This window comes from Chrysemys picta, chromosome 1, assembly GCF_011386835.1.
Source record: "Chrysemys picta bellii isolate R12L10 chromosome 1, ASM1138683v2, whole genome shotgun sequence".
Lineage (NCBI taxonomy): Eukaryota > Metazoa > Chordata > Testudines > Emydidae > Chrysemys > Chrysemys picta.
Genome location: NC_088791.1, coordinates 113,449,589 through 113,461,604, shown reverse-complemented (window position 1 = coordinate 113,461,604; position 12,016 = coordinate 113,449,589). Strand labels below are relative to the sequence as shown.

Genomic DNA, 12,016 nt, shown 5'->3' with positions numbered 1-12,016 from the left:
TGAACTTTCGGTTAGTTTATTAGAAGACAAACTGCTCTAATGTCCAGTATGTTTTCCTGTCTGCTAAATTTTATGGAACGGAGGCAGATTTAAATAACATCTTAAAACATACTGTTAATGATGTTGGCATTCTGCTCTCAGTTGTGGAGGGGAAACAACAAACATTGCAGCTGCATCTTTGCTCCTCCCATCTCCCCATTTCTTGTCTGTATAATATGGGGAAAAAATAAGTGGGGTAGTTTATAACTCTAGTTATAGCAATCCATTTTGAATTTTGTTTTACAGCCTGACTGGCCTTGCCCTCCTACCCAAAAGGCTAGTAAATATCCACATGTCATTTAGCATGAGTTGGATGTTCTGCAGAGGGGGCCATTTCTTTGATTCAATCTGTAATAAATAAAACAATCTTGGGCATTAAAAGGAGCTTTTTGTTGTTTGGAATAACCGTTTTGTACTGGATTATATGAAAGATCCTAGCTTGTTCAGAAGTTAAGTCCTGAGAGGTGTCTCAGGCTGATGCCTGTAAAGATCAAAGATTCGGAGCATTCCTGTCTTGCCTCTTTTAACTTTTTTTGCTGGTTATGAAATCGCAAGAACCTCAGAAGGGATGAATATTGCTTGGAAGAAAAAAATGTTTGTTCTATCTAATGCTTTCCCAGTCACTTGCATGATCAAACTCCAAAGAACACATCACCTCCAAGACCTCTTCCAACTTGCTAAATTGGACTTAGAGCCAGGATGGGAATGAGTTTTGCAGGCAACCCTTTCTCTTACCATTTGCACATCTGTTCAAATGTTTATGCAACTTTGAAATTAACATTCTGTGGTGACTGTAGGGAGGAAACAGCACCTGGAATCATTCATAGTATGTTTTATTTTTGTTGGTTTCTTTTGTCCTGACATGAGCAGGAGATCCTGAGCGTACTTGCAACCATGAGTCAGTGACAACCTCTTGGTATTCATGTAAATAGAAACATGAGCCCTGTTCCTGCATGCACTTCATGGGCTTTGTCTTTCTTTCCCAACACTTCAGTGTAGTAGCCAAGGAATGTGCAGAGCTTCTGAGTCAGCAATCAGCTGCCTCGAGACAAAACATGCAGGATACTGCCGACTTGCAGAAAAGCCAGAGACACATACTTATACCCTGGAAACCTGGCAAATACTTCTGCCTGTCCTTGCCTTGGCTCCTGTAGTCCCTGTGATCTCTGGCTTGTTGTCCTCAGATTTCAGGGGCTTCAGTTTTTTGCATCAAGAATGTAGAAATTGTGGGAGTGGGAGGTAAATGGAAATCCAGTGAAGCTACATGCAGAAAGAACAGCTGAATTTCTTCTTTAAAAATAAGTGGCTTAAATATAGCCCTTTATAAAGTGAAGTGTGAAGAGGAGTCCTGTCTCTCCTCTCCCCTTCCCCCCCCCCCAAATATTTAATACACCACTTTGGTTAAGCTGTGTACAATGAGACAGACCTACAAAAGAAGGTCATGGCTTGGCACAGTTTAAACACAAAGAAATAGATTGCTGGAACTGTAGCAGTTTTGGGTTTAACCCACAGGGAGACTCCACTGCAGGATCATCCTGCTGCATTTGTTTGGTGAAATAAAAATAGAGGCAGCATTAAGGAATGAATCCTGTGGTGGCTTGGATCTGGTGCATTAATAATGCTCTGTAGACTAATGGACTTCTCTGCGAAATTGCCATCATCTGCAGGGGGTTTATGTCCCTTAATCTAGATTATTCATTATTGGGAAGCATTTTGTAAGTGATAGGCAGCCTGGATAGCATTTAATGCAAGGATCACACTGAGTGTTAGGATCTTTGAGTAATGGTGAGTGACAAGTAGACACAACACAAAACAGAAGTTGTACCCTGAATCTTTTAGCTAATTGGGGGGAGGGTTTGCAGTTAGCATTACATAGATGTAAATGAAGTAAGCAATCCAACATGACAAGCATTATGTTGGAGTGCTTTTTAGCATGCCTCTGGGGTTAGAAGAGGGGTGACATTTTGTCTCTTTCAAGACTTAAAGCACAGTGACTTCAGCCCTTGGAAAAGTATGCCTTGAGAGCCACAGCCTAGACTGCCTTTTCACTCTTGTGAAATGGGAATTAAGATTAATAATAAGGAAGATCGTCATTTTCATGCCACTTAGTGGATGTTACTGATATGGCCATAACTACTGGCAGCCAATCAGAGAAACCACTTCAGTGCACTAAAATAGTTGCCCTAATGAAGTGCGAGTTGTGTAAACTGGCTGCCATGCTCTGGATTCTGTAGGTGAAAATTTGTTTCTCTCGAACAAAAAAAAGAATTCTGTGTTGTGTAATGGGGTATCAGTCTACTCCACCATTCCCAGCGCTGAATATTCACTGTCCTGTTGGGCTATGATCAACATGCCCAAACAAACTGCTGCAAAGCTATGACCTATTGGGGCATCGATATGAGCTACAACGTTTGACTTGGCTTCCTTTCTGGTGAGAATCTGAAAGTTTTTTATCTGAATCCTTAGATTCCTTTTCGGCCCTAGGCTCCTTTTTTTCTTTCAGCAAAAACTGCAAATGAGTTCATATAAAATGCTATACCCCTAAAGGGAAGAGTTTACAGTGATAATAATAGAGCATCCAAATCACTCCATCATATCGAGTTCCCAAAAAGCAATTAAGGCCAGAAGAATACCCACAGAGAGGCTAGACAGGGCAAAGTTAATGCCCTAGTGTGATGGAGCAGGTACACTAGAGGCATCTTCTTCATTCTAGTGATACTGATCTCCTTTGTAAAGCACTGTGAGATCTACTGATGAAACGAGTTAGATATTTTTATTTTTATTGTTGTCTTTTCTTCCTCAGTCATTTGGTTGCCATTTGCAGGTTAAACTTCCTTGAAGTGAAGTAGCCACAATCGCTTTCCTTAGGTCACTCTTTAACGTCACTGTGTTTGAGGCTTCTTCAGCCCAGTAGCACCATCTTCAACATGCTCTTTCTTCTTCTCAGGGTGCTGTATGTAGAGATGAATGTCTCTTGTTGAATGAAAGAACCAGCATTGATTTTGCTGGTGGAATCTCAACTCTTGCAACTTTTTCTTATGTTGGTGGTGCTGGTGTTCGTAAGAGGAGCTAGATGTAAGCACAGCTGTGTTATGGAGGTACTTGGTCTCTCCACCGCTATGGTTATGTCTAGTTTTTCATTACAATTAAAAGCCTGATGTTTTTTTTGTTTTGTTTTATTTTATTTAAACACTGCCTCCTCCTCCTCTCCCCAACTTCACCAAAATTTATCCAATTCACTTCAAACTTCTGACTATGGAGCACAAAAGAAAAAAATGTTTGGAAAAACTTGAGTGTGGGAGGGAATCAATCAGAGCATTCATGATTTGATGGTCTTAAAAAAAAAATCTGATGTTTAACTGTTTGAAAACAATTCTAATAATTTTGTTTATAATGTTTTATCTCCATCAGCTTGACTGAGAACCTCCAATTGTGTGATATTCAACTGGCCTCAATGAGGACCATTGCCTTACTGTTTATGGAAAGATTGAACTACTTTAGGTGATCAAAGTTGTAACTTTAGAAACATGAGTAAATGTGAGTTCATTGACATGTCTCTCTTACTTTCTAGATTAATAATGCTGGTGGGCTAGAGGTGGAAGTGGCTAGGCAGAGCAACGTCAGGAAGGCCACCAGACTGGAAGAGCACAGCTGACCCCACACCAGCGAGGGCAGCTATTGAGTGAGAAGCATGGAGGAAAGCAGGAATGAGAAGGTGAACCAAGCCCACATTCTCTTTGACAGATTTGTCCAGGCCACAACCTGTAAGGGGACTCTGAAAGCTTTCCAAGAGCTTTGTGACTACCTAGAGCTAAAGCCCAAGGACTATCGTTCTTTCTATCATAAACTCAAGTCCAAGCTCAACTACTGGAAAGCCAAAGCCCTCTGGGCCAAGATAGACAAGAGGGGCACCCACAAAGACTACAAGAAGGGGAAAGCATGCGCCAACACGAAGGTAAGGAAAACAAGTCTCCAAGAAGCTTACACACCTGAGCCAGTAATGATCTGCCTAACTCGATACTATATGTCTGCAGAATATGCAAGGGCAGTGCCTGGGTGGGGGAAATCTATTGGGAAAGGTTTGAGGAAATGGAATTTCTTTTTCGAGTAATTTCACATTTCCATTCCACTGTAGGTTTGAGTGTGCCCTGTGCACAGACGTTGGAAAATTTTTCCCCTCAGTGGTACCCGTCGGGGTGGCTGGAGTGCCTTCTGTCGGTGGTATAAGGGGACAGAGCCACCGCTTCAGTTCCTCCTTACTGATAGTGACAGTTGTTGGAACAATTCAGGCCTGTTAATTCAAGTGCTTCCCTCACTCCTTTTCTGTATGTAGATCCTGTTTACTAGTTTTATTATTTATAGTTAGTGTTAGACAACTTGTAGTGCTAGTTTCCATTTTTGGTCTATTTGGACCACTTTTTATCTTCCAGTACTGGAACAGTGCTGCATTCACCAGGGTTTGTCTTGCTGGACCTTCACAAAACCTATGCTGGTCAGCAACCCACACTCAGCCTGTTGGAAATGTTTGGGGGAATCCCATGTTAGTGACAAATGTCACATTTGCAGGTGATTTAAGCTCCATTTAAAAAAAATAGGGTGGTGAGGCTTGAGTGCTTGCTTATAGAGGCAGCACTTCGACCCCCATCAGAGTTGTCACGCAGGGAGAGCGCCTCAAGTACATCAGCTTTGGTATGGAGTGCTCTGCCAGAGATGTCTGCAGCTTCTTGGGACTGTACTCCAGGACCAAATAAAAGGTTCAGGCCTTCCTCAGGTTCAGTTCCTCACTCGGCTGTGTCGGTACTGCAGCCAGACAGAGGCACAAACCTGAAGAAGCATTCAGGGGAGAGACAACCCCCCTCTCAGGCAGGCTTGTCACCTCCTAAGGGGATCACCATCTTGGGAGCCTGTGCCAGGTCTGAGGCTGTCCCCCTGAAAGGCATTTTCAGAGCCAACAGATGATGCTGATCCCAACAACCCCAGAAGCATATGCAGCCTCAAGAAACGTGCTTAGCCTCACAGTACCGGTATGACCAGCAGGGAAGGTCTTCATCCAGATCCTGCAGTGCTGCTACCCAAGCCTCCATAGAAGTCCATGATGTCTAGAGGAAAGCTTCCCATGATTTCTTTGATACCGCCATGCCCAGGCTCAGGCTACCTCTCACCAGTCACATCTGGATTTGCACCTCTGCTGTCAGAAGCATCTGACTCTTCTTCTTAGAGGTGAGGTCCTCTGTATCCTGCCCCGGACGGGGAACATACCCCCCCCATCAGAGTCGTTGGGACCCTGGGCCATGCAGCAGCCCCAGCACTGGAGTCCTCCTAAGGGTCAATGGCCCAGGCAAGGGTAGGGCCCAGGCCCATATCCGTGGCCATTCTGGTGTGTTCCCCCCTCCTAGACCTCCTCTCAATCATCTCACTTGCTGTCATGGAGAGTGCACCAGAGGCATCGGCACAAAAAGCTTCATTTCCCCAGTACTGGGACTGGTACCGAGCAGCCGGAAGCCACTCACATCCCCTCCCTGCCGCACACCACAGACCAACTGCTGCCTCAGATGCCTGTTACTTCCTCATCACCAGATGAGGCTGTTGAGCCATTGCCTCTGTACTTCACATTCAGGCAGACGAGATGCATGAAAGCTCTTAAAAGTTAGTGGTTGTCCTGATATCAGTCACCTCAGCCAGGGTGGCTCTACCAGTTAGGCAGACACTCTTCTTCTTTGCCCCCACAGCAAAACAAGCTGAGAGAAGATACTTTGTCCCCTCTAAGGGGTATGAACACTTTTATTCTCATCCCCCCCAGGTTCTCTTGTGTTGGCAGCTGCCAATGTGTGGGAAAGGCAGGGCCAAAAAGCATCCACACCGAAAGGTAAAGACTCAAAGAAGCTGGATCTGTTTGGTTGCAAGCTTTATTCTTCAGGAACCCTGCAATTCAGAATTGCAAACCAACATGCTCTCCTGAGTCAATATGACTTCACCCTCTGGAAGAACATTATGAAATTTAAAGACAAGCTACCAGAGGGCTAAAGATATGGACCGTGAATTTGGTAGGGCCCTTTGGTCAATTTCATGGTCATAAGATTTTAAAAATAATAAATTTTCATGATTTCAGCTATTTAAATCTGAAATTTCACGGTGTTGTAACTGTAGGGGTCCTGACCCAAAACAGGAGTTGTGTGTGTGGGGAGCGGGGGTTGCTAGGTTGTTGTGTGTGGGGGGGGGGTCACGGTATTGCTACCCTTACTTTTACTCTGCTGCTGGCAGCGGTGTTGCCTTCAGAGCTGGGCAGCTGGAGAGTGGCAGCTCCAGACCGGGAGCCCACCTCTGAAGACAGAGCCACTGCCAGCAGCAGCGCAGATGTCAGGATGGCATGGTATGGTATTGCTACCCTTACTTCTGCGCTGCTGCTGGCGGGGTGCTGCCTTCAGAGTTGGGTGCCCGGCCTGCCGCTCTCCAGCCGCCCAGCTCTAAAGTCAGTGCAGAAGTAAGGGTGACAATATCACGACTGCCCTAAAATAACCCAGTGACCCCCTGCAACTCCCTCTTGGGTCAGGAACCCCCAATTTAAGAAACACTGGTCTCCCCTGTGAAATCTACATAGTACAGTATAGGGTAAAAGCACACAAAAGGCCAGATTTCACGGTCTGTGACGCATTTTTCATGGCCGTGAATTTGGTAGGGCTCTAGCTATAGACAAGAATTTACAGTAATGGCTGAAGAGGTTAAACTGGTTGCTAGGACATAGTTTGGATAGCACAGACTTGGTTGCTCAAACCGTGGCATCAGCTATTACTATGAGAAGGTGTTCATGGTTGCAGTTGTCTGGGCTACCTCCAGAGCAGTGGTCTCCAAACTTTTTTGATCGTGCACCCCTATCAGTAACAATTTTTTGAGCACGCACCCCCAATATATATATATATTTACTTATGTATAAATTATAAACATTACTACTGTACTAATATATTATGTACATTATAAAACCTACACAAAAAATAGAAATTAAAAAAGGATGAGAGATTAAATAAACAATATTTTTAAAATAATTTTGTATTTTATTTATTAATGGTACAAAAAACCTTTTTGCTTTCACACAAAAAAATTAATAATAATAATTTTTAGTGAGAGCAATGTGATTGAATATGCTTCATTATTTCTGAAAATCTTGGTTTAACACTTTGTGATACAGCAATTCGAAGATCTGGGTTAGGGTGTAGGAGGGCACTCAGGTGGGGTGTGGGGTCTGGGAGGGAATTAGGGTGCAGGAGGGTGCTCAGGAGGAGGCTCAGGGCTGGGGCAGGCAGGAGGTGCAGAGCACTTACCTGGGGCAGCTCCTGTTTGGTGCGGGGGGTGTGCAGGTAGTGCAGCGCAGCACCGCTCCCACGGCTACCCCACCCCCCAGGAAGGCAGGGCCACCCGGAATGCAGGGGCTTTAGGCACTGCAGAGCCCTGTGCTAAGGGGCCCCCAGGGCCCCGGCTTGCAGCTCTAAAGCTCCTTTCAGAATGCGGCCCTGCGAGCATGGGCCGGAGGACTCAGGAGGAGCAGGGGCAGCTGCGCAGCCAGCGGCCAGAGAGAAGTGGCGCTTTCCCCTTCAAAGCACCGCTTCTCTCCTGCTGGCTTCGAAGGGGAAAGCGCTGCTTCTTTCCGGCTGCTGGCTGCGTTGCTGCCCCTGCTCCTCCACGGCCCGGAGGACTCAGGGCCGCATTCCAAAAGGGGCTTTAGAGCTGCAGGCCAGGGCCCCCTTAGCCCAGGGCCCTGCAGCCCCTAAAGCCCCTGCGTTCCAGGTGGCCCTGCCTGGCCGGGGAGGGCAGCTTCCCCGCTCGCTCGCTCCTCTGGCCGCCCCCCCTTTTTTTTCTCCGGTGGTGCTCCTCCCACCGTGCCCCCCAATGGATCGTCTTGCGCGCACCTCACTTTGGAGACCACTGCTCTAGAGGTCCAATAGACTATCCAGGACTTTAAAGGAAGGTAATAAGACCCCTCCCTCTTTTCAGAGAAAACAGACGACAAGTTTCAGAGCCTTAAGAATTCCATGGCAACATTCAAATCCCTTGAGATGCATACTCCAGCAGTAAAAAGAAAGCAGTTTCATCCGCAGCAGCCATACAGACACCAGGGGTTTGCTTCCCCAATCCCAAGATCCACTAAGGAAAAAGAGATGAGATTATAGGAGATGCCCTCTGCTGCCCTCCTTTTCAGCATCAGTGGGACCATCCTGTCCAGCCACTTCATCCAAGCAGGCATTTTGATGGGTTTGTCAAGGGGAGTGTACTAGTCACCATAGCTCTTATCTGTGCTCCAGTGTTTGTTTATCAATCACTAAGGTTGCATGTCTGTCACGGAGCTCACGGAAGTCACGGATTCTGTGATTTTTTTCCACAACCTCCATGACTTCTGCAGTGGCCAGTGTGGCTATCCCCAGGGCCACCCAAACAGCTGGCCTTGGGGACAGCAAACCAGTTGCTGCTGGAACGGCCCCGCAGCCAGCCACTCAGGCAGCCCCAGGGCCAGCCGCACTGGCAGCTGCTGGGGCAGCCCCGGCTGCTGGCCCCGGGGACCGCCTGAGCAGTGGCTGCTGCGGCTGGCCCTGGCAACCGCCTGAGCAGCAGTCCGGGGCTGGCTGAAACAGTGGCCCCAAGGACGGTGACCCCTGACTACAGGCCCCGGGGCCTGTTAAAGCAATGGCCAATGAGGCTGGCCGTGGGAACCACCTGAGCAGTGGTCCGGGGATGGCTGGAGCAACGTCCCCAGGGACAGCCACACCAGCCACTGTTCGGTGGCTGCTGGCCCTGGGGACAGCCTAAGCAGCAGCCGGTGCTGGCCCTGGGGCCCCCCATCTAAGATTTAGTCAGGGGTATTTATAGTAAAGCTAATAGACAGGTCATGGGCCCTGATTTTTTGTTTGTCTGAGATCTGTCCATGACTTTTACTAGAACTACCCATGACTAAAGCATAGTCTTACCAATCGCTTATCGCACTTCCTAGGTATTTGGACCTACATAACTTCAGGCCGGTGATGGGTCTTAAGCATGGTGGAATTGGGGTATGCCATCCAGTTCAGTTCTACCCACTCTCCCTGCACCCTCTCTTCCCTGTCTCTCTTCAGGAATCACTCTCATGAGATTGTCCTTCAACCGAGGTCTAATAACTTCTTCAGGCAGGGGCCATAGAGGAAGTTCCATTGTACCTTGGGGGAAAAGCTTCTATTCCTGCTATTTCCTGATCTTTCCTCCTCCCCTCCTCCCCGTGCTCCCCAAGACAAAAGGGGTCTCAGACCTATTTTAGACCTAAGGAAGTTAAACTAATTCCTGAAAAAAATAAAATTCCAGATTGTTACCCTAGCTGCAGTTATTCCTTTCCTGGAACAGGGGGATTGGGATGCTTACTTCCATGTCACAATACATCACAACCATCAGAAGTATCTCAGATTCATGGTGAATGGCTGCTATGGTATTATCAGTTCATAGTGCTTCTGTTCGATCTGTCAGCTGCTCCTCGAGTGTTCATGAAGTGCATGGCAGTTGTAGCAGCACACCTAATAAAATTAGATGTCCATGTATTCCTGTACCTGGATAACTGGTTGATCAGAAGTCAGTCCAAGGCTCAAGTCCTATCCAGAATATCAACTGTCCTGTCCATGTTCGACGCACTGGGGCTTCTCGTAAATAGAGACAAATCAATCCTAAAACCAGGACAGACAATAAAATTTACCAGGCCAGTCTTAAACTCCATGAACTCCAAGGCCTTTCTGCCCCAAGCCAGGTTTGAAACTTTCAGGGACTTAGTGCTGCAAATGAGAGCATTCCCTTTCACATTAGTATGCAGCTGCCTCAATCTCCCTCAATCTCCTTGGTCACATGGCAGTATGTAGTTCATCATGCCAGATTACACCTCAGAAAGCTGCAAACATGGCTTGCATCAGTTTATGCTCCAATTTGTCACCATTTAGAGAAACTGGTTTGAGTGCCAACATTAATTTTGTCATCTCTCAACTGGTGGATGAACCCTCTGAAAGAGTGCATAATGGTTCCCTTACTCCCCCTCACTACCAAACCTCACTCACTCACAGATGTGACTTTTCTGAGCTGGGGAGCTCATGGATGGTCCCTGGAGACTTAAGGTCTTTGTCTCAAGATTTAGAGACTCTATAAATGTCAGGGAGTTAAGAATGGTATGTCTAGTCTGCTTGGCCTTCCACCCCCACGTAGTTGTGAAAAAATTTGTTAATTCTGACAGTTTGGTGACTATGTTTTACATAAACAAATAAGAAGGGGCATGGTTGAACCAACTGAGCCAGGAGGCAGTTTGCCTCTGGGACTTGTGTATAACCAACTCAATTAATCTCAGAGCTGCGTATTTTCCAGAGAAACTAAACACATTAGCGGATCAGCTGAGCAGATCCATCTCCAATTACCAGGAGTGGTCATTACGTCGAGATGTGGCTAGGTTCATCTTCCAACTGTGGGGGACTCCCCAAGTGGACCTGTTTTCAACAAGAACCAACAAAAAATATTAGTTTTGCCCCCGAGGAGGACTCAGCGCCTTTCTCCTATCCAGGAAGAAATCTTTCCTATATTCTTTCCCTCCAATTCCCTTTGTCTTCCCGGCGTGACCTCATCAGCACTGAGTCGAGCCTGCTATCCTTGTCTGTCGAGCCTTCCCGTCTCTCCTGTTGGATCCAGATGTAATTTCCAAGGACCATGGATGTCTGCTCCAACCCAACCTCTGTACTCTCTGTCTGTCAGTGTGGATGCTTCATGGCTGACATGCTTTGAGAAATCCTGCTCAAAGGACATTCAGAAAGTGTTTGTTTCTGAATAGCAAAAACCCCTCAACTAGGAATACTTACCTGGCTAAGTGGAAGTGCTGCTCCACCTGGTCTCTTGCGGAAGGTGTATCTCCAGAGGAGGCACCCTTGGGCCTTCTGCTGGACTATCTGCTAATTCTACAACAGTGTTTGGCTATTAGCTCTATAAGAGTGCATCTCAGCAGCTATTTCGGCCTTCCATTTCTTGGTGGATGATAGATCCCTTTTTTTCAAACCCCATTGTCACCCAGTTCCTAAAGGGCTTGGTCCAATTATACCCACATGTGAGACGCCATCCCTCCTTGGGATCTGAGCTTAGTTCTAGAAAAATTGAAGGGACCTCCCTTTGAGCCACTGGCAACTTGATCTCTCCTTCGCTTTTCCATGAAGGTAGCATTTGTAGTGGCAATTACTTCAGCCAGAAGAGTGGGCAATTTGAGAGTTCCAGTGTCGTAGCCCACTTACTCAGTTTTCCATAAGGATAAAGTTTATCTCCACCCTCACCCTACATTTCTTACAAAAGTAGTCCCTTATTTTTCGTGTTAACCAAGCAATCTACTTGCCCATGTTCTGTCTGAAATTGCATGCACATAGGGTTTTCATTCCACACTTTTGCTTCTCATTATGCCGTTTCCCATCAGTCCAGAGACAATGGCAGTTTCGGACAGGTTGTCGTACTATCTCTGTTCTGGTAGACACCAAACCCACCTTCATGCATGTTTTCTTTTCAGTCACCTAAAGTGGAATGGACCTGTGCAATCACTTGAAGAAGAAACTGGTTACCTACCTATTTGTGACTGTTATTCTTCGAGATGTGATGCACATGTCCATTCCACAATCCATTCTCCTTTCCCTCTCTATCAAAGGAACTGAGGGAGGGTTGAAGGTTGGCTTCGTCCTCTTATACCAGCACACAATAGCATGTGGCAGCTGACGACTCCAGCCACCTCAGCAGGTACCACTGAGAGGAGAAAAGTGCATGAGGTGTGCATGCACCTACAGAGGAAAAGATATGTGCAACATGTCTCGAAGAATAACAGTTATGGAAAGGTAGGTAACTGTTTTATGCCATCACTCTCAGTATGGTGACAGACCGAGATAATTTTACAGTTCTACATCTATGTTCTATGTGCTTACAATTCTACAATACAGCATATACCAACCTTTTAAGATGAATT

The 12,016-nt window shown here is 46.4% G+C and overlaps 1 protein-coding gene across 50 annotated transcripts in view; it reads left to right on the top strand.

The window, feature by feature from the left end:
- The window catches only part of MICAL3 (microtubule associated monooxygenase, calponin and LIM domain containing 3), a 261,805-nt gene that overhangs the window by 86,162 nt on the left and 163,627 nt on the right, over nucleotides 1-12,016 (top strand). For all 50 annotated transcript variants that reach the window (XR_010598278.1, XR_010598281.1, XR_010598280.1 and 47 more), the window contains one exon: nucleotides 3,611-3,994. Coding sequence is in view for 47 of the 50 variants with exons in the window: in XM_042849363.2 (XP_042705297.2) it covers nucleotides 3,731-3,994 (264 nt within the window). In the remaining 3 variants the exon portion in view is untranslated. Of the gene's footprint in view, nucleotides 1-3,610; nucleotides 3,995-12,016 lie in introns of those variants that run through there.